Below are 26,831 nucleotides of genomic sequence, written 5' to 3' on the forward strand. Positions count from 1 at the left end.
ATCATCCAAATCGTTAATGTACAGAGTAAAAGGAAGCAGCCCCAACACCGACCCCTGTGGAACACCACTAGTAACCGCAGCCAACCAGAACAGGATCCTTTTATTCCCACCCTTTGCTTTCTGCCTACCAGCCAATGCTCCACCCATTCCAATATCCTACCTGTAATTCCATGACCCTCATCTTATTAATCAGCCTCTTGTGCGGCACCTTGTCGAAGGCCTTTTGAAAGTCTAAATACACAACATCTACAGCCTCTCCCTTATCCACCCTACCTGAGATTTCCTCAAAAACTCCAATAGGTTGGTCAGGCTAAGATCTTCCCTTCACGAAACCATGTTGACTTGGATCTATCTTGCCTTGCACCTCTAGGTATTCCATAACCTCATCCTTGAGGATCGATTCTAATAACTTCCCACCACCGATGTCAGACTAATAGGTCCGTAATTTCCTTTATGCTGCCTCCCACCTTTCTTATACAGCGAAACTATATTTGTGACCCTCCAGTCCTCTGGAACCATGCCGGAGTCTATCAAATTATTGAATAAAGGTGAATATAGGACATCTGAAATGTTAACTCTGTTTTTCTGTTACAGATGGGTATCTAGCAAAAGTGTGAAACCCCAAGGGAGGAACACTGGGAACTAATAACAGGAAACAAAGAAATGGCAGGTAGTTAAATCAATGCTTTTCATCAATCTTCACGAACAGTGCAAACATCCCAAAGATATCTGATGGGCTAGTTTCTGGCAGTATGGAAGAACTTCTATGAATCGTTATCATGAGGGACAAGGGATTGGAAAACTAATGAGACAAATCACCAGGTCCCAATGGCCTGTACATAAAGGTTTTAAAGAAGTGGCTGTAGAGATAGTGGAGTTATTGGTTGAAGTTTTCAAAACTTAGTGAGTTCTGAGAAGATACCAGCAGATTAGGAAAACTGCAAATGTGACCCCCAAGGATCAAAAAGGGAGGAAGACAAAAAGAAGTTAACTGTAGGCCTGTTAGCTTAGCTTAACATTTGTTGTTACCAAGTTGTTGGTCTCTATTATCAAGGAAGAAATAGCTGGTAATTTTGAGAAGCTTAATGTAATCAACCAAGTCAACATGCTTTTATGAAAGGCAAATTATGTTTGATGAGTTTGTTAGATTTCTTTGAGGATGTAACAAGCACAGCTGATAGAGGGGAACCTGTACATGGGGTGTATTTGGATATTCAGAAGGCATATGATAAGGAGGCACATAAAAAGCAGGTGCACAAGATCTCATGGTATTACTGGAAGTGCATTGGCATGGATTGAAGACTGGTTATTGCATAGAAGACAAAAGATCGCAATAAGTGGGTCTTTTTCAAAGAGCCCTAAGAATCATGGATCTTGGCTGTCAATTATTTACTATTTAAATTAATAACCTGGAGGAGGAGGCAGAGTGAAAGATATCTAAGCTAGTTGAAGACACAAAATAGGTGGGATGGCATGTTGCGGTGATATCTGCACTCTGCAATTGGATATAGATAGATTAAGTGAGTGGGTAAAAGCAAATTGTCATTGGACTGAAACTTAACTGAACTAACCAAACAAAACTGTGGCTGTAATAGGTCAGAAGCAAAATATTCTGTGCCACATGAACCACCAGCCAAATCCTCTCCATTATCACTTGGCACCGTCTATTTTATAATATGTAGAAGACACACTGCAGAAACAAACAAGTTGTTTTGACAGCATCTCCCAAAATGATGACACATGCTACCTGGAAGGAAAATGTGTAGGAGTCATGAGAATGTCACCATCTCCAAACCCTCTTACTGTTACACCATCCTCACTTGGGAGTATATCTCCGATCCTTCACATTGTCTGGTCAAAATTCTGGAACAAGCACTATAACACTATACAGTTTATCACCAACTGCTTAAAGAAAGTTAGAAATGAGCAATAAATGCCTTTGGCTTTGCTATGAATTGAAACATTATTAATGCTAATCTGAGAGCACCAAATCACTGTGCAATAAAAAAACGTCCTTTGCACTGTTTAACATTTGCATACAATCTTACCTCAGTTTTAAGAATAATTTATGATCCTTTGGACCTGCATCTTTTCATTTTTATGGTAGAGCTATAAAACTTGAGATTTTTGACACATATTCATACCCCAATATGTGGTCAGTAACTGAAACTGAATACTGCTCGCACAGATTTTATATAGAGCCCTCCAAAGCTGTCATGTTTGTCTCTGTTTCTATTCTCTAACAATCTGACAACCTGTGTGAAACCTTCAACTATAGTCTAGTTACTTGCTATGCCTTGAGCTTTATTTCAGAACCTTTGCATCGTCATATATATGAAGCTCAAAATGATAATTTCTAATGCTGACACTGTGTGAAACTATTGTGCAGCAAAGAGAGCAGTGTCTAAAGTTCTGACAGGCTTTCAAGCCAGCAGTAAGTTGACATCAAGAAAAAAAAGGCAAGTGGAACAGAAATAACAAGCTGGAGAACTTAAAAGGTGATATTTTAAAAAATCCTACACAGAACATCGCAACAATAAGTGTAAGATGACATATTTTGTCAGCCACTTGACTTTTCCTTATACATATTCAATTAGGTCTTTAATTCAATGAAATGCCATCTATAGACCTATGCAATTTGGAGTAGAATGTACGCAAGGTGAATTGCCTGATAGAAACATCCTTGCAGTTTGTTGAGATAACCCAGTTGCATTTTTTTTTAGTTGCAAGACTCACTTCACTTTCTGGATCCAAATGCAGTAGTCCGTGACGTAAAGATCATTGAAGAGGTATGCAGGGTCACTCTCTCTGAAGATTTTGTGGATGGCCAGCAAACATTTCAAAACAGCAGACTTACCTAATGTAAAAGAGAACATAACTGTTTAAGAAAACCCAAAATAAATCTGCTATTATCATTAACATTTAGAAAAGCATAGCACAATGTAATCTGCATCTCAATTAGCTGTACTATGAAACTATATTCATAACTGAAACCTTATACAGAGACCCTCAAGTGGTTTAATAAATGGAGATCATGGAATATGTGCCACATATATCATGCTTACATGAATATTGCAGATGAATTAAACTGGCATTTTGCATCGGGCTTCCCTACAAAGGAAAGGTAACATCCCAGAAATAGTTGTAAATTGGGAATTGGGAGGGAGGGAGGAACTCAGGAAATTACATATCACCAGGGAAGTGGCACTGAGCAAATTGCTGGAGTGGCAGCTGACAAGTCTCCAGGTCCTGATGGACTTCATCCTAAGATCTTAAAAGAAGTGGCTGGTGAGAAGGTTGATGCATTCTTTATACTTTTCCAAAATTCATTAGATTTGGGAAAAAGTCTATCAGGTTGGAAAATAGCAAATATAGAAATATAGCATCTTTATTCCGAAAAGGACAGAAAACAGGAGAGGTTAATTAACTTAACATCTGTTTTTGAGAAAATGTGAGAAGCTATTATTAGACATTATAGCAAGGCACTTTGAAAATTCAAAGTAATCAGGCAAAGTCAATATGGTCTGTGAAAGGAAAACATGTTTGACAAACCTTAATTGGAGTTCTTCGAAGAAGTAGATCTGCTGTGGATAAAGGGGAACTGGTGGATGTTGCATACTTAGATCACGGTAGTGTAGCAGTTAACGTAAAGCTATGACAGCGCCGGCGACCTGGGTTCAATTCCGGCCGCTGTCTGTAAAGAGTTTGTATGTTCTCCCCGTGTCCGCGTGGATTTCCTCCGGGTGCTCTGGTTTCCTCCCACATTCCAAAGACTTATGAGTTAGGAAGTTGTGGGCATCTACGCATAAGATGCATTTCACTGTGTGTTTCAATGTACATGTGACTAATAAAGATATCTTATTTTAGATTTCCAGAAGGCACTTGATAAGATGCTGCATCATAGGTTATTGTGGAAAATAAAAGCTTGTTGTGTAGAAAGTGACATGTGGACATATTTTTACTATGTTAATGTGTTGGAAGCAGTTCTGAAAATGTTTACTAAACTAATAATTAGAACAGGTGAGTTATGAGAAAAGGTTGGACATGCCAGTCTTTTATCCTCTGCTGTTTAGAAGAGAGGGGACTTGATTGAAACACAACATTCTGAGGCAATGACAGGATGGGTGTGGAGAAGATATTTACAATGGAGAAATCTAAAACAAAGAGTCACCCATTTAAGACAGAGAAGAGGTTCATGAGTCTTTCAAACTTTCTTTCTCAAAGGGCAGTGGAAACAGCGACTTTGAATATTTTTAAGACAGAGACAGATCTTTTCTAAAAGATCACTCCCCAATGAAAGTACCCAAAATACTGAGCAGTTGCATATGAATAAATGACACATGCTATGAAGTTATAACTTTAATAATCCATATTTCAAGGTCTATTTTGATCTGACCTGCCCAAGGACTCTGAATATGAATAAATAGCAAGTGGCAAAACCTCATCCCAATTCTTTAAATCTTTCCAGCTTCACAACAGGATCTTTGAAATGTACAAATTTCCATGTAATGTTGAAAGCAACTATCAGTCTGAGGTAATTGAAAGTTTCCTTCCAGAATGTTACCCTGGTTAAGGCCATTGGCTAAGTATGAGAACCTGGTTTATATACAGAGGTCATTTAAGGAGCTCTCATTTTGGCCATATTGCAATTGGTTATAAAGGTGATTCAATGCCACTTGAAGGAGTGAGCTTGGTCAGTTGTCTCTAGAGCTGAAGGTAGTGGGGGTGTGCAAGTGCAAAACTACTACAAATTAATTGGAAAGTGTCTGTTGCCTGCGAAGAACACTCTCAAGATCTCAGTGGAAAGGGAGTCATGGAGACTCATTAATTAATGTCTCAATCAATAAAGATCTTTCAATAACATATTCAAAAGTCTCTACCTGGCTTCTGAATTACCACTGAAAAATGTTTCTGCAACATTTAGTACTGGTGAGACTTGGTCAAGCAGTAATCTTTAGGGAATTGAAAACGAAGTAAAAGATATACATTTGTAGCACATCCTCAAATTCCTCACGATTTACAAGCAAATTTAGTATTTTCTGAAGTGTAGTTTCTGCTGTATGGAAAAAAAAACCAGAACGTCTCTCAAGGTCTCTTACTTCCACAAAATATTTTCAAAGTATTAAAAGGTAACCATAACATTAAAAATTTTAAAAGTAATTAGAACACTAGAAAATACTTTAAATAATTAAATGCATTTAAGTTAATTAAAAAACCCATAACTGCCCTTCCTCAGCTGCTCGCTTCCACTGAGGTGAATGGAGTTGCTGAAGCCATGCAAGGATTAACCCAGCACAGCTTTAGCATCTGGATTCCCTATTGTAACCACTGAAAAAACTGCTAGTTGCCGCCACTCTGTGGGGATTCCACTGTCAAACACATTCAGAATGATGGCAGTGAGAACCACACACTGAGTTCAAGATTTCCACATACATGCACATAGCCCTCAGAAATGATTCAAAGAGTCACTCTGGTCCTCCCATAAAAAAATGTAGCACACTTCTGTATTCTAATCATATCAACTTTTCGGTAACATTATAATCAAAAAAACTTGCCAGTTTCTCATGTTGAAGTTTATTCTGGCCATCTCACAAAATGAATTTATTGCTTTATTATTAGTCTCTGCTTGTAGCAATACTTCCTCAAAGGTCTGTTTATTTAACCTTGCTTCAGAGCTGATCACCCACACTTGACAGATAATTCAAGGGGCATATGGATGGAATGTTGCAGTAATGGGTGGGGACATTAAACTGAGGCCTCCTCTAGTTCCTGGCTCAAAGGAAGGTAAAAGATTGTGTGTATCCTAAGTGACATTTCACCTTTCCACTAACACACCAAAGTAAATTACCTGGTTATCCATTCCCTTTTCAGGCCACCATGCAACAGAAAGTTGCACAAGAAATCTTACCTTAAAAAAACATTATTACCAAGTCCTTCAGTGCATCTAGAGGATGTGATGTTGTTAAAATGATGGAAGTTCTTACCACTAAAAGAATAGTGCATTCACAACACAATTTGGTACTAATATGGAAAATCCACCAGAAAATTCAGAGGATGATGACAGATGTTAAGAGTAATGAATCTCCTGAAACTGCAGGTCAAAATGTTCTGCTCAACCATTTGCTATGCACCAAAGGAAGGCTGCCTTAGCTATCCTTTACTTGCCAACTGTTCACAGTAATTGGCCACTAAAACTCATCACTGAGAGTTAAGGATTATGAATAATCCTTTTAACACTGATAATTGTTAAAGCAATGCCAAATAATCTCTTGAGCTGAGTTAGGACATCACATTCTTGTCAGAGATTTACTCTTCTTTCATACATTTCCATGTCTCCTACCTCTCTTAATCCAATCTCCTTCTGCATCCAATTTCATTCTAATTCATCTATCTATGATTGTTTTCCATTCTCTTTTACAGTAGTAAATCAAAATCAGGTTTATTATCACTAACATATGTCGTGAAATTTGTTGTTCTGCGGCAGCAGCACAGTGCAAGACATAACGACATAAAATTACGATAATTTACAAAAATAAATGAATAGTGCAAAAGAGAATAGTGAGGTAATGTTCACAGGTTCATGGACCGTTCAAAAATCTGATGGCAAGAGGAGAAGAAGCTGTTCCTGAAACATTGAGTGTGGATCTTTGGGCTCCTGTACCTCCTGCCCGATGATAGTAAGTGAAGGGGCATGTCCTGAGTGGTGAGGGTCCTTAATGATGGATGCCACTTTCTTGAGAACAACGCCTCTTGAAGATGTCCTTCAATGGCGGGGGAGAGTTGTGCCTGTGCTGGAGCTGGCTGAGTCTACATCCCTCTGCAGCCTCTTTCAATCCTGCACATTTGTCGAAATTTGCAGGAGTCTTTGGGTGACATACCAAATCTCCTCAAATCCTAATGAAGTAGAGCTGCTGACGTGCCATCTGTCATGATTGCATCAATCTGTTGGGCCCCAAGATAGATCCTCTGAGATTTTAACACCCAGGAACTTGAAGCTGCTCACCCTTTCCACTGCTGACCCTTCAATGAGGACTGGTGTGTGTTCCCCTGGACTTCCCCTTGCTGAAGTCTACAATCAATTGCTTGGTCTTGCTGATATTGAACGCAAGGTTGTTGTTGTGACACCACTCAACCAGCCGATCTATCTCACTCCTGTACGCCTCCTCATCACCATCTGAGATTCTGCCAACAACAGTGGTGTCATCAGTGAATTTATAGATGTTTGAGCTGTGCCTAGCCACATGGTCATGGGCGTAGAGCAGTGGGCTAAGCACACATCCTTGAGATGCGCCTGTGTTGATCGTCAGCAAGGAGGAGGTGTTACTACTGATCCGCACTGGACTATGGTCTCCCGATAAGGAAGTCAAGGATCCAGCTGCAGAGGAAGGTACAGAGGCCCAGGTTTTGAAGCTTGTTGATTAGTACTGAGGGGAATGTGTGTGTTGAATGCCGAACTATAATCGATAAACAGCAGCCTGATGTATGCTTCACCGTTGTCTAGGTGCTCCAAAGCTGAGTGCAGAGCCAGTGACATTGCGTCTGCTGTAGACCTGTTGTGGCGGGTAGGCAAATCGCAGCGGGTCCAGGTCCTTGCTCAGGCAGGAGTTAATTCTAGCCATGACCAACCTCTCAAAGCACTTCATCACAGTAGATATGAGTGCTACCGGGCGATAGTCATTAAGGCAGCTCACCCTGCTCTTCTTGGGCACAGGTATGATTGATGCCCTTTTGAAGCAGGTGGAAGCCTCCGACTGCAGCAGTGGGAGGTTGAAGATGTCCTTGAACACTTCAGCCAGTTGGTCGGCACAGACTTTCAGTACCCTGCCAGGTACTGAATCGCACTGGTTATGGGGAATATATTGTTCAGGGATTCTCCATGCACTGATCTTCCAGTTGTCTTCCTGTCCCTACTGTTCTTAATTCACGTTAACAGTAAAACACGATGCAAATTTCTAGTTGAGGGAAATGTTTCAGACCTCTAAGAAAGCGTAGCCATGCGACGTCTGCTTTAGAAAGATATAACAGTTTTATCTTTAAAAAATAACTCATGAGGTGAACATAAATCACAGCTCACTTTAACACAAAAAGAGCAAAGCACTTTGTGGTAAATTTTCAGAAGATCAAACATAGATCAGATGGAAATATCCTTGATAGCAGACATTCATAGGGAACTCGATTACGATTTTTATTTGCATTGATTAGTCCCTTACATTCCCAAGTAGTTTAGCTGGTAAATATATGACTGATAAGATTATCTGCAGTGGATGGTAAAGCTCTAGTGAGCTAGCTGATTATCGCTGTAGCACTATTAAGCTCTATAAGTCTTCTTTGTAGCCGTGGGCTAGGGAGGGGAAATAAGCCTGGCTTCGCACTCATTCATCATGATCTGGTTTACTCATGCTGGGAAGTGATGTACCTGTGCAGTTCAGGTCAAGTGACATGTTGCGACACCTGCATGCGCTAAATTGCCTGGCAACTGTCACCAGGGGTCCTGCATGAAAAATGGGCAGTGAAACTAAAGACCAGCATCAAGAAATTAAGTAGAATTAAGGTTCAATATCTTCAGATAAACCCAAATAAGCATTGTTCTCGATAAAAGGAATTTAGATTTAGATGTCTTTATTAGTCACGTGTACATCGAAACACACAGTGAAATACATCTATTGCGTAGAGTGTTCTAGGGGCAGCCCGCAAGTGTCCGCACGCTTCCGGTGTCAACATAGCATGCCTACAACTTCCTAACCCATATGTCTTTGGAATGTGCGAGGAAACCGGAGCACCCGGAGAAAACCCATGCAGACACGGGGAGAATGCACAAACTCCTTACAGACAGTGGCTGGAATTTGAACCCAGGTCACCGGCGCTGTAATAGTGTTACGCTAACCGCTACGCTACCGTGCCTGCCCTGCACTACCATGCCTGCAACAAAACAAAGCAATATTTTTGGCGTTTGACTTTCGCTAAACATCAAAAAGGCAGAAATTTACTTTAGCATTCTAGTACAGGATCCTTATAATAGAAAACTTTCTAATACATAACTAATGCTGAAAGTGTACACTTAAAAGTACGGAAGCAGAATTCATGCAACAGATCACACTACAAATTAACTGTGGGTTTGTGAAATGCCCACAGATGCTCAGTTATCTGAGGAAAGGCAAAAGGTAAGATGATATAATGCAGATTTAATTTCAATTTTCACAAGGTCCAAGTATATGAGCTCACAATTTTAAAAGACAAACTGCAAGTGCAGGTCACAGACAGTTCAGAGCTGCAACAAACATTAATATTTTTTCCTGCCCAGCTCCCAAGATGATTCAGCTTGGCAAAAAAGAGAGCACTTATTTGAAAGTCCATCTCAGAAACACAATTACTGTTATTCGCAATAATCAAGCAACTATAATAGATATTTTAACAGCCAAGGAAATGACTTCATGGCCACCTATTCTGCTGGGACAAAATTCTAAATTTTCTGTGTCTTCAGGACTTTATCAGTTGTTATACAATTGCTCAATAGAAATGCCCTTATCTTTCTTTAATTATTGGCAGTTTGAGAAATGCTTCCCACCATCCTTTTCAATTGTTCTAATGCAGAGCACTTTTCTTCATCAATGCTTTTATGAAGCTGCAAATGCTAATTAAAAATCTCAGCCCACGAGTTCAAATCAGTTTCTTTTGCAGCTGTGTATAATTGCAACTATTGTACAGTTCTCAGTACATTTGCATCATTGTTGTGACATTTCTGACTGTGTGCTTTCCTGCCCCAAGTAAATGAGGACATTAGTGGGAGAACCAGCTTTAATCCAATGTTTAATTCCATGTAAGATGTTCAGAACTAACATCCATTTTAACAATGACAGGAGCACAACATTGGAAATTTAAGTCAGTTAAGTACACATTTGAAACAAAAAGCTTTGCCATTTAGAAATCTGTCAACTCATAAAATATCCGTGTGACCCCCAAACAGGAAATGAGGCCTTAAAAAGTTAACCATTAACCAGTCCTCAATCTAGACCAGAATATTATCACCAGTTCCATGTGGGCTAATTTGTTTTAATAATTCATATACAGCACATCTAATAGGCATTCCCTTATTAATTCTACCAGATACAGCCTCAAAAAGTTAACAGATTTGTCAAACATGACTTTCCTTTCATTAGTCCATGTTGACTCAGCTCAATCTCATTATTTCTAGGTGTCCTGTTATCACTTCCTTAAGACAAGATTCCAGCATTTCCCATACCATCCCACTTCCCACTTTATCTCTCCCTCCTATCATTAAAAAAAAAGTGATCATATTTGCTACCTTCCAATCTGTGGGAGCTGTTTTAGAATCCATGTAATTCTGAAAGATGATAATCAATGCATCTACTTCCTCCGCCATCACATCCGTCAGGGACGCAAGTCACTGGGTCTTTCAGGTTTATTAGTTTTCACTCCTGTTACGGACTCAGTGAAAGTCCCTTTAAGATAGAGTGTGTGTGTGTTTGTGTGTGTGGGGCGTGCTTACGTCAATAGAAGATAAAGGACGTAATGACGTTGTTGAAGAAGTTAGAAGGAGAGAGAGAGAGAGAGAGAGAAGGGAGAGAGACACCAGCCTGCTAGTGTTCTCTATCGATGGATGAGAAACAATAACTGTGTCTGCCACTGAAATCCATGTATGGAAGTTGGAAGTAATCCGGTGGAGTTCACTTTGTTGCTGACCTGTAGAAGGAAACAGGTAGTTGTGTGTGTGTGGATGACCACGATTCGGATGCTTTTCGGGGTGAGGAAGTCACTACCGAGTAAACACTTAAGTGTCATTTGGGTTCCATCGTGGAACATTTGGATTTCGTATTTACTCTCTCTATGTGTCTCTACGTCTACGTCTTATCTTCAGACAACGGTGGTTGTTGAAGAAGTCCTTGCTCATGTTTCACCTTATGGCTTGTGGAACTGAACTTTAAGAACTATTCCTGAACTGGGAGTTTTGGACTTTGCCACCCACACACACACGACGAGTTAGTTTTGGGGTTAACGTTCAAGGTTTAACATTTTGAATTCTAACATACTAACATTTTTACTTTTATTTTACGTATTATCATAAGTAGTGATTAATAAAATAGTTTTTAACACTGAATCATGCTCAGTGTGGTTCTTTTGTTGCTGGTTCGTGACAAAATTGGGGGCTCGATCGGGATCCAATCCAAGATTAACGAGTGTCGTCTGGGATCGTTCCCCAGATTGACAAGATTTGTTTGGGATTCAATCCAAAGATTTTTGAGGGAGGTCTGATAAATTCTTTTTAATTGGCTTGTGTGTGTGGAAACCAGCAGCAATGGATATTAAGGCATTTTTGGAGTCACCAACCCTACAGGGATTGGAGGTGGCGAAAAAGGATGATTTGATAAAGATTGCTACAAAGCTAAACCTTACAGAAGTAAAGCAGTCTATGAGAAAAGCAGTTATTCATAGAATGATAGTTGACTATTATTTGGAGAAGGAAGTGTTTGAGTTGAGTGAGGTAGTTGAGTTTCCTGAGAGTAAACCAGTAATTTCTGATGTGACTTTTCAACCAGTAGAGTTGGAGGATCTGGAGGAGGAAGAATTAGAACAGTTAGAAGAGTTTTTCTGGGGGTGAGTCAGAGAGACCTGTTAGACAGGTGCAGATAGCAAAGATGGAGTTAGAACAAACACGACTGAAGGTCGAGTTGGGACAAAAAAAGATAGAGGCTGAACGAGAGCAAACCCAGTTAAAGATAGAGGCTGAATGAGAGCAAAAGAGATTAGAGGCCGAACGAGAACAAAAGAAATTAGAGACTGAACGAGAGCTAACTCGGATGAAGTTAGAGGCTGAACGGGAATGGGAACTAATTCGGTTAAAGTTTGAGGCAGAGGAGAAGGAAAAACAGAGGCAGCATGAGTTACAAATGAAGCGTAGGAGTTTGGAATCTGATTCTGATGATGGTTTTTTCAGGCCAGCAGGGAGGTTCGATTGGTCCCTCCTTTTGAGGAAGATCAGGTTGATCAGTATTTCCAACATTTTGAAAAGGTTGCTGTGAGTTCAAACTGGCCAAAGAAAGGATGGGCTCTTATGGTACAGAGTGTGATTAAGGTAAAGCTCAAAAAGCTTATTCTGCTTTGTCTGCTGAGGATGCAGCTGATTATACCAAGGTAAAACAAGCTATATTGAAGGCCTATGAATTGGTAACTGAAGCTTATAGACAAAAATTTAGAGACTTGAGGAAATCTGCAGATCAGACTTATATGGAATTTGCCAACGGAAAGAGAATATGTTTTGAACGATGGTACATGGCTAAAAATGTAGATGGGGATTTTGACTAAATTGAAAGAATTGATATTAGTGGAAGACTTTAAAAGATGTGTTCCAGCTGAATTAACAACATATTTAAATGAAAAGGCAGTGGAAACTTTACAAGAAACTGCTAGGTTGGCAGATGATTATGCTTTAACCCATAACTCCAAATGGGGACAACCTTAAAACCTTTCAAAAGAGTTACAAGGACAATCCAGGTAAACCGGAGATTAAATTGGGAGGTAATCAAAAAGGAAAGGATGAAAAGAAGCCAGGGCTGGAGAAACCTGTTGAGCGTACTTGTTATTACTGTAAGAAACCTGGCCATGTGATATCTAATTGTGCCCTTTTGAAGAAAAGGAAGGAAGCTGTGCCCAATGCTTGCTTTCAGGCAATTAAAAATCAAAAAGGTTTAGGAGATGCTGTTAAAGATCAGTCCTTGCAAGAGGTAAAAGCGGAAAAGTTGGAGGAGGTGAGAAAGGAATTCCGTTCTTATGTATCAGAGGGTTTTATTTCACTGAATGATGAGTCACCCCAGGTGCCAGTGAAAATTCTTAGAGATACTGGGGCTAGTCAATCTCTCTTGCTGGACAGTGTTTTAAATTTTGGTGAAGAAAGTGACACTGGTGAGGTAAATCTAGTGCGAGGCGTTACAGATGACACCATATCTGTCCCTTTACACAGGGTGATTTTAAAGTCAAAGTTCGTAGAAGGACCAGTTGAGATAGGGATAAGACCTAGGTTGCCAGTAGAAGGAGTTTCTTTGTTATTGGGAAATGACCTTGCAGATGGAGAAATTGTTCCTGTGGTACGGTTAACAACCAAACCAAGGATTGATGAGTCTGAGAATGATCCAGATGTTTACCCATCATGTGCGGTGACTCGAACTAGAGCTAAAGAATTAGCCAAGACAGACAGTCCGGTGCAGTCTGATGTGGTTCCTTGTGACAGTCCTAAACAGGAAGAAAATTATCGATGCCTTATCTGAGACTTTTCTGTCTTCACTGGAGGATCAACATCCTTATAGTGAGCCTGAATTTAAAGATTTGTCTTTGTCGAGGAAGGATTTTATGGTGGAACAGACAAAGGACCCTGAGTTGACAGAATTGAAAGAAAAAGCACTCTCATGTGAGGAGATTGAAAAAGTGCCAATTGGATATTATGTTAAAAATGGAGTGTTAATGAGGAAATGGAGACTCCTCATGTTCCTGTTAATGAGGAATGGGAAGTTATTCATCAGGTTGTTGTTCCAAAAGTTTATAGGGATGAGATTTTATAACCTGGCCCATAGTATGCCTTTGGGTGGTCATTTTGGGGTGAATAAAACTGTAGGGAAGATCTTGAAACAATTCTATTGGCCTGGTTTGAGAAAAGATGTGGTGATGTTTTGTCGAACCTGTCACACACGTCAGATGGTAGGTAAACCAAATCAAAAACCCCCTGTGGCTCCGTTGAAACCAATTCCTGCTTTTGATGAACCCTTTTCGAAGGTGATTATGGACTGTGTTGGTCCATTACCAAAGTCTAAAACTGGAAATCAGTATTTGTTAACCATCATGTGTGCCACTTCTAGATTTCCAGAGGCAATACCCCTTAGAAATATTAAGGCCAAGACGGTGTCAAAGGCTCTTTTAAAATTTTTTACCTTGTTTGGTTTGCCAAAAGAAATCCAATCTGATCAAGGTAGTAATTTTATGTCAAATTTTTTTCAACAACTAGTCTATGAGCTGGGAGCAAAGCAGATTGTATCCTCTGCATATCACCCAGAATCTCAAGGAGCTCTGGAGAGATTTCATTCTACTCTCAAAAATATGCTGAAGACTTATTGCTTTGAAAACACAAAGGATTGGGACGAAGGCGTTCATTTACTTTGTTTGCCGTTAGAGATTCAATCCAGGAGTCAATAGGATTTAGTCCGTTTGAGCTTGTATTTGGACATAGGGTGAGAGGACCTTTGGAAGTTGTTGAGAGAGCAATGGGTTAATGAGAAGTGCACTTGAGTCTGTTGGACTATGTCCAAAAATTTAAAACTCGGTTGGAGAGAGTCTGCCAGCTAGCGAGAGAGAATTTGAAAACTAGCCAGATAAGAATGAAGACATATTTTGATAGACGTGCTCGGCCTAGGACATTTGCAGTGGGGCAAAAGGTGTTGGTATTTTTCCCTAGCCAAAATAATCCCTTGCAATCTCATTTTTCTGGACCCTATGTTATTGAATCTCGAGTGACTGATTTAACATATATAATCAAAACACCAGATAGACGCAAGAAAACACAACTCTGTCATGTAAACATGCTAAAACCTTATTATGAGAGGGATTCAGTTGTGGCCTTGGTGGGTGATGTGAAGGTTGTTTCTAGAATGCCTGATGTTGATGTTGAGGAAGGCCAATTTAGACCAAATATTGTTCCATCGAAACTAAAAAACCAAAATATCCTGGAGAACCTTGAAACGAAGTTGGACCATTTACAAGTTTCACAAAAACAACAGATGAGAGAATTAATTTTAAAATTTAAAAATCTGTTCCCAGATGTTCCAAACAGAACATCGATAATTACCCATGATGTTGATGTTGGGGATGCAAAACCAATCAAACAACACCCATATCGAATGAATGTGGAAAAAAGTAAACTTGTTGATCAGGAAATCAAATACATGTTGGAAAATGATATTATTAGACATTCTACTTCAAATTGGAGTTCGCCCTGTGTTATTGTACCTAAACCTGATGGAACTGTTAGATTTTGCACAGATTACAGGAAAGTGAATGCTGTAACGAAGTCAGATGCTTACCCTATTCCTAGGGTGGATGATTGCATAGATAGAGTGGGAAAGGCAAAATTTCTTACAAAGATTGACCTATTAAAAGGGTACTGGTGTGTTCCATTAACAGATAGAGGAAGGGAGATTTCAGCCTTTGTAACCCCTTCTGGATGTATGAATACAATGTTTTGCCATTTGGAATGAAAAATGCTCCGGCAACATTTCAAAGAATGATTAATTCAGTGATTCATGGGTTAAAACATACATATGCCTACATTGACGACTTAGTGACTGGGAATGATACTTGGGAAGATCACATCTCTGCGTTAGAAAGGTTGTTTGAAAGACTTTCCAAGGCTAACCTTACAGTTAACTTGGCTAAATGTGAATTTGGCCATGCCACTGTGACGTATCTTGGTTATGTTGTAGGTCAAGGCAAGCAAGCTCCTGTTCAGGCAAAAGTTCAAGCAATATCTGAGTTCCCTATTCCCACAGGTACGAGGACTGTTAGAAGATTTTTGGGAATGGTTGGATATTACTCGAAAGTTTTGTAAAAATTTTGCTGATATTGCTCTTCCCCTAACTAATCTTCTGAAGAAGGGAGTAAAGTTTGTTTGGACAGATTCTTGTCAAGAAGCATTTGAGAAGCTGAAAGCCATTTTATGCTACCATCCTGTGCTCAAAACACCTGACTTTGAAAAGCCATTTTCATTAGCAGTAGATGCCAGTGATGAAGCTGCAGGAGCTGTGTTGTTGCAGAAGGGTGACCTTGATGATATTGACCATCCTGTAGCTTACTTTTCAAAGAAATTTAATGAGCATCAAAAGAATTATTCCACCATAGAGAAAGAATTACTGTCACTTGTTTTAGCCTTGCAACATTTCAGTGTATATGTTTGCACCGCTCAGAAACCATTGACTGTATATACAGATCATAACCCATTGGTGTTTCTGAGCCGAGTCAAAAACAAGAACAGAAGGCTGTTAAACTGGAGTTTAATTTTGCAAGAGTTTGATCTCATGATAACTCACATTAAAGGCAAAGATAATGTGATTGCTGATTGTCTTTCCCGATGTTAAATGGGAAACATGTATCTGTACTAATCTGATAGTCTGTAGTTGTGTAGCATGATAATTATTAACATTACTAACTGTATGCGCGGTTAAATTTTTCTTGGGAAAAATTTTTTTTTAGGTGGGAGGTGTTACGGACTCAGTGAAAGTCCCTTTAGATAGAGAGTGTGTGTGTATGTGTGTGTGGGGCGTGCTTACGTCAATAGAAGATAAAGGACGTAATGACGTTGTTGAAGAAGTTAGAAGAAGAAGAAGGAGAGAGAGAAGAAGGGAGAGAGACACCAGCCTGCTAGTTTTCTCTATCGATGGATGAGAAACAATAACTGTGTTTGCCACTGAAATCCATGTATGGAAGTTGGAAGTAATCCGGTGGAGTTCACTTTGTTGCTGACCTGTAGAAGGGAAACAGGTATTTGTGTGTGTGGACGACCACGATTCGGATGCTTTTCGGGGTGAGGAAGTCACTACCGAGTAAACACTGAAGTGTCGTTTGGGTTCCATCGTGGAACATTTGGATTTCGTATTACTCTCTCTATGTTTCTCTACATCTACGTCTTATCTTCAGACAACGGTGGTTGTTGAAGAAGTCCCTTGCTCATGTTTCACCTTATGGCTTGCGGAACTGAACTTTAAGAACCATTCCTGAACTGGGAGTTTTGGACTTTGTCCACACACACACCGAAGAGTTTAGTTTTGGGGTTAACGTTCGAAGGTTTAACATTTTTGAATTCTAACATACTAACATTTTTACTTTTATTTTACTGTATTATCATAAGTAGTGATTAATAAAATAGTTTTTAACACTGAATCATGCTCAGTGTGTTTCTTTTGTTGCTGGTTCGTGACACTCCCACCAACTTCACCAACATTTTCTCTAAACTAGGGCTAATTTCTATTCCACTCCTGATTCACCACAGACCTTTTTATCTCCAGTCTTTCTTTCTTTTTGGTGTCTTGCTCCAGAAGACTGACACAAAATATTTATGTAATATCCCTGCCATTTCCTATTGCTCAATATAATTTCCCCTGTCTCAGTCTGTAAGGGATCTCTATCAATGTCTACCGATCTTTTCCTTTTTTCATACTATTAAAATTTTTACCATCTGAATTTGTTTTCCACTAACTTACTCTCTTATTCTACAATTCTTCCTTATCGATAACTAGGATTTACTTTGTTAAATTGTAAAATTTTCTCAATCCTCAGGTTTGATGTTCTTTAGGCAACATTTAAAGGCATATGTATTTATGGTAAACTATATACTAATTCTTCAAATGTTATCCATTGCTTGTATACCGTCCTATCTTTTAATACATTTCCCAATCTACAATAGACAACTTGCATCTTACCACCACCATAATTGGCTTAATTTAGATATAAGCCAGTTTTCAGATTGAACTAAAATCACTTTCAGTTTTAATACAAAATTGAAACATATTATTATCTTGTTCCCCAAAAGTCCCTTAACTACAAAACTATTAATCAACCCATCCTCATTGCACAATATTAAAAATTAAAATCTCTTAAACCAAGATAGCCTGTTGCTCAGTTGGTTCCTGCACATACTGATTTAGGTAATCATCCAGGAGTTCATCTTCCACATATTAGTGCTAATTTGATTTGTCCAGTCTGTGCCACCCTTGTTACTTGCACCTCCATTTTCCCAATTTATATTATTCCCTATTCTTTGGGGCAGATTCTCACCAATGTGTTCTGCACATTGCTTTTTTTTAGCTCCACCCAAAATGATTCTACTTCTCGACCTTAAGCTGTGATCCTTTCTCTTGACTGCATTTATGCCATCCTTCAGTATCAGGGTTACTCCCCCCTTCCTTTTCCATTGTGCTCATCTCTCCAAAAAGTTACGCATCCTGGAATATTTAGTTCCCAACATTGGTCATTGAGATTGTACCTACTTATTTCTATTTGCGCCATTACTTTGTCTATCTTGTTATGAATGCCAAAAGCATTCAAGTAAAGAGCCTTCCAATTTTGCCTTTTTAACCACTTTTCTCTAATTGCAGATACACTTTTATGTTTGTATGTTCTGCCCCTTCCTGACACACACTGATTAGCATTACACATTTCACCACCTTGCACTATTACTTTGTCCTTTTTTTTGAATTTTGTAAATCTCTCCTCACCTGAATCCTCTCCCACTTCAACTATTTCGATCTACAATTCTTATTAACACTGGTGCAAGCTCAGTTCAAGTGAAGCCCATCTCAAGACAGCAACTTCCCCTTTCCCTAGTAATGGTGTTGTGCTCACGAACTGAAATATATTTTGTCTATACCAGTCTCTGAGCCATCCATTCAATTCTCTTTCTTTGATGACTCATGTTGAGTTGCACATGGCTCAGGTAGCAATCCAAAGTTTATTATCTTTGTGGTTCTGCTTTTTGTTGGATGCTAACTGCTCATAGACCTTCAACAGAACCTCTTCCTTAGCCCTTCTTTGTCGTTGGTTCCCACATGAACCATGACAGCTGTATGTTTCTCCTTGCATTCCAATTCCTCTCCAGCTCTGAAAAGATTTACTTAACCTGGTCACTGGGCAAGCACACAGCCTTTGGGATGCACACTCATAGCAGCAGAGAGCAGTATCCATCTCACGAACTATACTGTCCCCTATCAGTACTGAATTCCTTTTCATTCCTACAACTTGAACAGCACTGTGGGTGCAGTGGTCACTTTGCTCATCCTCACTTCAGTCCCTACTCCTATCCACCTGGCTACAAGAACTTCTGCCCTATTAGACAAGTACAAGGGTGAAGGGTTCTGCATCATGACCTCCTCGATTCCCAAAAATTCCTCACTCAGTCATATCCTCCTCTCCCATAATACTGATCAATTCAACAATATTTACTCTGACAGTTGTTACTGCCTCTTGGAACAAAGTGTCCAGATATCTTGGCACTCCCTGATGCATCGCAGAGTCTGAATCTCGGATCCAGGTCATGAAGTTGAGCCTAAGTTCCTTGAGCTGCAAGCACTTACTGCAGATGTAATCGCCAAGGTTCTCAGCGGTTTCCAACAGCTCCCACGTACCACAGCTGCAGCACCTATTTTGCTATGCCTGGCTTAATTTATTCATTTACTTTGTAATTAACTAATAAGCCAGCTACTGACAGTTGTTAATTATAATTTTGCCTAGTTACTAATCTAATTTCAATATACCAGTTTTAATGAACTGTAAGCAGTGTATAATTTTCAGCCAACCCCCTTAAGATAGGGAAACAAAAACTACAATCTCATCAAACAGATTATCCCAGTTACTATCAGATGAGCTCACTGAATTAAAAAAAACAAGGTATTTTAACAGTATAATATTTTCTTTAAATATTAAGCTACACCTTCGTCCTTGTCTCTTACGCATCGAAGTCTCTCCACCTGCAGCTTAAAACAGACCATTTATTTCATAGCAGTTGATATTAATTTAGGAAAAGAAGTTTATCAAACTGGGACCAAATTAACAGAAGTGCTGACTGTCACAGATTAGTAAAAGCATGCATGCTCTCTTTCTTTTCTGCTGTAATTTTTTTTCACTTCTTGAAGTAATATTGCTTTGCCTCTCACGCTTTAGTTCAGTTGGTGCCAGAGAAATTCTGCGCCTTTACAAAGTATTGTGCACATGAAAGGAGTCAGTCACATTTCAATACAATCGGCAGTTCGCAGTACAAATCTGCTGCTGTTCGTCATCAAGTTAGATAAGGTGCAGGAGGAATGGAACTGCTACAGCAGAGGGAGCTCCATTATCATTCAATACAAGTACTTTTTCAGGACCACTCACACAGGCTGCACTGTACCCACAACGAAACAGTTGATTCAGAGCCTCATGAAAAAAAAATACAAGGCTTTCAAACAAAATATCCAACTGTGAAATTCAATATTCTGAACAACGTTTTGCCTCAAGCCCACAGCAGAATTTCTGAAAGAATCTTAAAACAAAGGAACACATACTAACATTGTGGCAATGATGCCAAATACTAATGTAAAATATGTATATCTGATGTGCCTTCAGTTCATGTTTCAATAATTAGTCTACAGTTTAAATGCAAAGCTTTGTAGTCTGTTACTCGAGGGGATTTGGACAGGCAGTGAATTGATCTGAGACCCTGCTATGTTTTTGGAGGAATGTCAAATGAATTATGGCACTTGGTCATAGGCTGTGCCCTGGCATCATTTAATCACAAGGGAAAATACATAAATATCTTTTCTTAATTAACAAAGATTCCACCATTCAAAATGCAGCTGAATTTATTTAATCAAAGGATCCTTGTAAGCTTTTTAAAGTGGTTTGTACCCCGAAAACAATACATGATTTTACCACATTTAGTGACACAATATTCATAATCACAACACATAAAATAGAAATGTATCATTTGTAGTTGTTCTGAAATTGCAAAACAGATATCTTATTACTTTTAAAACCAAATTTGTGTATGGCAAAGTTCAAGATGAAATATTTTTGTTGATACAACAAAACAATTGTCTGCAACAATTCAGTAAATGCCAAACATCAATTAAGACAGGGACTCAAAGTTTGTGTCTTTCACGATTTTAAAATCTTTGTTAAAAAATCTGAGCAAGTTAACGTATCTGGCTTTATTATAACCAAGTAAAACCATAAGAATCCAAATTCAATAGGAAGCACTGCTTTCGACATCAAACATCCAGTTTGGAAAATTAATTTAGATTTGCCAACACTATTTTAATCCAACATTAATTACCATCTGTTTCATCAAGATAATCCACTGGTGATCTAAGATGATTCTACAAACAACCAAGTTAAAATAAACTATCATTCATGACCTTTAATGTTATTAAAAATGTAAGGAACTCTACAGAGAATGCATCACAGAGCTGCAGTGGAATGTAGTCAGTCTGATCAAATCAGTCGAGCCTTAAGGGTATATTTAATGGAGAGAGAGGGGTAGGAGCTTGCCAGAGAATCATAGATGCAACAGAAGGCATGGCAGTCAAGGTTTGAAAGAAGGAGATAATGCAAGGTCTGCAGGGAGCTGTGCAGCTAGATTGTGATACTTAAATGGTTAACTGTGAGGTGCTGAAGGGGTTTCACCTTGAAAATCAGAACTTCAAATTTAACGTTGATGAGTTATAAGAGTTTTGGGTAAGTTGATGTTTACAGTAGGAGAAAAGAGGAGAGCCTGTAGGTTGGTAAAAGAGTATTAGAATAATTGAGACACAAGATGATGAAGACATGAAAAAGGATTCCAGCAGCAAAAGGGCTGTGGCAGGGTGAAGATGGGAACTGGCAGTCTGGTGATGGAGACAATATGGGTGTTTGAAGTTAAACAGTTATCATCAACCTGGTTCTGCCCAAAGCGATGAATGAATTTTGGGTAGCGTGATCTTCAAACAGAAAAACTAAGACGTGCCAATTGAAAACAAAATGTTTGTCTCGCAAATATTATTTACAGGGCTTGTTGTGGCCTCACACACACAACAGATTAATAGCATAAGAAACTGAGCTGGTTCCACTGAAAAGTACTCATTTATTTTTGCAAGTAGGCTCCTGGCACTAATGTGCAAAAGTAGCAGATGGAAACAGGTCCTCATGTTGCACCATAGCTCGATTCCTAATGCGTGACTGGGCTCCTGGACAGTTTCTGCCAGCACTGGTTTAAACCAAGTGATCAGCCAGGCACTGCAGCACGCAGCCAAAGATGTGGTGTTCGCTCAGAGAGGGCAGGGTTTATGATGAGCCTGTGGACTCTGCTCTGGCCTGGGCTCCTCCCACTACCACCTCCAGCCCCTCGCTCTCCAGCCTGGAACAACATCCTCCAGTCATGCTGCACGTGACTAAGAGTGGACTTTATAAATCTGGACTGTCCCAAACAAATAGGAACAGGTGGCAGTAAGTGCCCACCTGAACTCGGGATTGATTTTGTAGTTGAAATCACAGATGATGGATTCCATGTTCAAGATAATTCACGGAATGTAATGTAGTTTAGCCAAGATTTTGACAGCACTGAGAAAGCAGGGGGGGGTCTGGAGACGTGGTGGAGAAATAAAGCTGGGTGTCATCAGTGTCGAGCAGAAGATAAACCAGTGGAGGAACTCAGCAGGTCAGGCAGCGTCTGTGAAGGGAAATGTACAGTCCACATTTTGGGTACAGTCCTTTCCTCTGGACTGAAACAATAGAGGGGAGATAGCCAGTTACAAAAAAAAGTGGCCAAGGGGAAGGGGTGGGGCAAGAGCTGGCAAGTGAAAGGTGGATCCAGGGGAGGGCGGCTGATGGGCAGATGGAGGAGGGAAGGATGGAAATAGCGACACAGGCTGGGAGGTGATAGGTAGGGGCAACGAACGGCTGCAAGTGATAGAATCAGGTAGGAAAGTAAGGTGGAGCATGGAACCAAATAAGGGAGGTGGGGTGGGCAGATGGGAGCAGTGGGGGAGGGGCTCCAGTGGGAGGAATGTGTGGGTGATGGGCAGATGGACTGGGTGGAGGAGGGGAAAGAAACTGGGCAATGGGGTGGGGGGGGGGGGTTGGGGTTGGATGGGTTGGATGTGTTGGATGTGTGTAGGAGGAACTGGGGTAGACCAGGAGGAGAGAGTGTGGGACAGACAGGGAGCAGGCTACCTGAAACTGGAGAATTCAGGTGTTCATGCCATTGGGTTGCAGACAACCCAAGCAGAATATGAGGTGCTATTCCTCTAGTTTGGCATTGGCCTCACCCTGGCAGTGGAGAAGGCCAAGGACAGACAGGTCAGTGTGGGAATGTCATCAGTGTGTCTAAAACAATATCTACAGATGCCTTGAAAGTGACTCAACAGCAATCTGCAACATCAGCAAAATTCTGTTCTGAAGCAAAACTCTGTGGTTTCGTGACATTAAAAAGCTAAAATATTTCTTTCACACTTATAAGGTTTTGTTAACAGGAACATCGTCAATTAAGCATTTAAGTCTTTTCTTAAAGAAAATAAGTCTTGAAGTGAGCTTTGAGCCTATTATTATGATTGATAGTGAGTGCATCACGACATTGAAAAGGTTCTGCATTGAACCAAACCAGGATTTCTGTATTCAAATATCTCAGAAGTAAACTCTACAGAACTTAAAGGGATGAAAATCAAGTGAAAAACTTCCCACAGAATCAAAGCAATGAGTGTAGTCCCGAAGGAAGTTGGGTGACCAGATAAGGTAACAATCTGAGAAACACTGAAAATATCTGTTAAGATCCATTTGTAACAGTGCAAAATTTGTACAGATGAGCTTGTTAAATATTTAACAGTGTAGTAATTGACTATACTTCCATTCAAATGAATTGCTTATGAAGATTCTCATCTTGTAAAGTTAAAACTCATCACCCCCATTAAAAGGTTGTGGCCACTAGTCTGACCCATTTCTCCCCTCAGCTACTCCATCTCTCTGCTTCCAATCCCCAATTCCCATCACCAGCTTCTTCACCTGAAGAGTATAACTAATAAGAGTTTCCACAACCAGAGTTTACTCCTCCTCAAATTATAATGGTAAATACATAGTAAAATCAAGGTTTCAACTTAATTTTACCAACAGTTCTTACCCAAGTGAAGTATTAAGACTGCATCCTCAATAGTTTTCAGAGCCAAGTGAAAATGTCTGTAAAAGGGATAACACAAAACTCTTCTGCTGAAGGATACAACAACTTCTTGAAGAGAATGGTAAGTCTGTATGTTGAACAAAAAAAAATCCCATTGATGTTAACATTGATATTATATCATGCACCATACTTTATTCACTTTTAAAATAACTAAATTTGTGAATATTGAACAAAACTTTCACTCAACGAAAACTGGTAACATTTTTTTTCTTAAAATTTGACCAAAATGAAAATTCAGAGTTACAAAGAGAAACAGACAGAAAATGACAATTTGGCCTACCTCACAGACACACAGAGATGCATATCTCATTGAAAAGTACAAAATTATTATGGTGCTTTATGCAGTGGATATAGAGTTGTTGCTCTCCCTGACTGAGAAGTCTAGTGCCACAGTCCAATTTCAAGGGGTCGAACATTCAGGACAGAGATGTGAAGAAACCTCTATACCCACAGGGTAAGTGGTCTTTAGAATTCTCTACCCAAGAGGGCTGTGAAGGCTCAGACACTGAGCATATTCACAACATTAAATCAATAGATTATTAGCTTTATAGTAATCAAGGGATATTGGGTTAGTTCAGGAAAGTATTAGTGAGGCAAAAGATCAGCCATGATCTTATTGGTTAGGCACGGTAGTGTAGCAGTTAGCATAACGCTTTACAGCGCCAGCGACCCGGGTTCAATTCTGGCCACTGTCTGTAAGGAGTTTGTACATTCTCCTGTGTCTGCGTGGGTTTCCTCTGGGTGCTCCGGTTTCCTCTCACATTCCAAAGATGTACAGGTTAGGAAGGTGTGGGCATGCTATGTTGGAACCAGGAAGCGTGACAACACTTGCGGGCTGGCCCCAGAACACTCTACACAAAAGATGCATTTCACTGTGTGTTTCGATGTTATTGTGACTAATAAAGATATCTTATGAATGACAGAGATGGTACTTGGGGTTGAATGGCCGACCACTATTCCATTTCTTCAGTTTTTTGAATGTCTATGATTGTCAGAAAATGAAAATATTTCAAAATTTCTAAGAAAGCAATCAAAGTATTTTTGTTTTACAGGCAAACTTTCTGAAAATCGTGAGGATAAATGCCAAGGTGGACTGTTGGACTACCATATCAAACAAACTCAGAATATTTCTGGCTGAATTTTGGCCAGTGAGAGGTTGGGGCAATATTACCAGGAGCAGCAGTGTGTGCACACCTATCAGAATCAGATTATTATCATTGTCTTATGACGTGAAATTTGTTGTTTTGCGGCAGCAGTACAGTGCAAAACACATCAATTACCATAAATTACGAAAAATAGGGAAATAACAAGACAACTCCTATTCCATTCCCTGCTGACTTTTACTTCAAGTGTGACAATGTGAATGATTGGGAAAAGAAACATGGTGCATCTCAGCTTCAAACAAGTTAATATTTCAGCATCTATGTGCTCCTTTACCAAGGCCATCTCTTTCCATATTTCCTTCAACTCACCTGCTTCTGAAGCCCTCCTCCACGAATTTGTAACCTCCAGACAAATCTCCCAATCTTAACTGCTCCATGCTGGTAATCTGCCTTTAGTTCCCTAAAATCGAGACTCAGGAATTCTCTCCCTAACCCTCTCTCATTCTTGAGCATGCAATTGGGAAGGGTAAACAAAAGAACACACCTAAAGTGACAAGATGTTAAGAGGTGTAGAGGAGCAGAGCAATCAGGATGCATGACCACAAATCCCTGAAGGTGATCTGAGATGCTGATAAGGGTGGTTGGGAAGTCATGTGGGATACTGCCTTGATTGGCTGCAGCACAGAACACAAGAGCAGGGAGGCCATGCCTGAATGTACCAAAAATGTTGTGGGCCACAGATGGAGCACTATAGAAAGGATGTGGCAGCACTGGATAAGATGCAAAGGAGATTTATGAGGATATGTCCAGAGTTGGAAAATTATAATTATGAGGAGGGACTGTTGAGATTGGGACTGTTTCTTTGGAACACAAGCAAATGAGGGGAGATTTAAAGGAGATGTATAAAAAATATTGGTATTGATTTATTATTGTCACAAGTGAAAAGCTTGTCTTACAAACTGATCGTACAGGTCAATTCATTACACAGTGCAGTTACATTGAGTTAGTACAGAGTGCATTGATGTTGTACAGGTAAAAAACAATAACAGTACAGAGTAAAATGTCACAGCTACAGAGAAAGTGCAGTGCAATAAGGTGCAAGGTCACAACAAGGTAGATCGTGAGGTCACAGTCCATCTCATTGTATAAGGGAACCGTTCAATAGTTTTATCACAGTGGGGTAGAAGCTGTCCTTAAGTCTGGTGGTACGTGCCCTCAGGCTCCTGTATCTTCTACCCAATGGAAGAGGAGAGAAGAGAGAATGTCCTGGGTGGGTTGGGTCTTTGATTATGCTGGTTGCTTCACCAAGACAACGAGAGGGTAAAGACAGGATCCAAGGAGGGAGGCTTGTGGTCCGTGATGCCCTGGGCTGTGTCCACAACTCTCTGCAGCTTCTTGCGATCCTGGGCAGAGCAGTTGCCGTACCAAGCCGTGATACATCCAGATAGGGTGCTTTCTATAGTGGCATCGGTAAAAGTTGGTGAGAGACAAAGGGGACAAACCAAATTTCTTTAGCCTCCTGAGGAAATAGAGGCACTGGTGAGCTTTCTTGGCCGTGGCATTTATGTGATTTGACCAGGGACAGGCTGTTGGTGATATTCACTCCCAGGAACTTGAAGCTCTCAACCCTCTCGACCTCAGCACCATTGATGTAGACAGGTGCATGTACACCACCCCCTTTCCTGAAGTCAATGACCAGCTCTTTTGTTTTGTTGACATGAGGGAAAGGTTGTCGTCATGACACCATTCCACTAAGCTCTCTATCTCCTTCCTGTACTCCGACTCATCGCTGTTTGAGATATGGCCTTCAACGGTGGTATCATCTGCAAACTTGTAGATGGAGTTAGAGCAGAATCTGGCCACACAGTCATGAGTGTATAGGGAGTAGAGTAGAGGGCTGAGGACACAGGCCTTGTGGGGTACCAGTGTTGAGAATAATTGTGCCAGAGGGTATTGCTGCCCATCCTCACTGATTGCAGTCTGTTGAGGGGTCTAAAGAG

General features: G+C 40.0%; 1 protein-coding gene across 1 annotated transcript in view; it reads right to left on the minus strand.

The window, feature by feature from the left end:
- Positions 1-26,831, minus strand: part of shq1 (SHQ1, H/ACA ribonucleoprotein assembly factor) — a 114,972-nt gene that overhangs the window by 35,751 nt on the left and 52,390 nt on the right. Inside the window, 2 exon segments of the mRNA XM_052018776.1 lie at positions 2,737-2,857; positions 23,672-23,795. Of these exon segments, the coding sequence (XP_051874736.1) occupies positions 2,737-2,857; positions 23,672-23,795 (245 nt within the window).

The sequence above is a fragment of the Pristis pectinata genome, chromosome 6 (genome assembly GCF_009764475.1).
Source record: "Pristis pectinata isolate sPriPec2 chromosome 6, sPriPec2.1.pri, whole genome shotgun sequence".
Lineage (NCBI taxonomy): Eukaryota > Metazoa > Chordata > Chondrichthyes > Rhinopristiformes > Pristidae > Pristis > Pristis pectinata.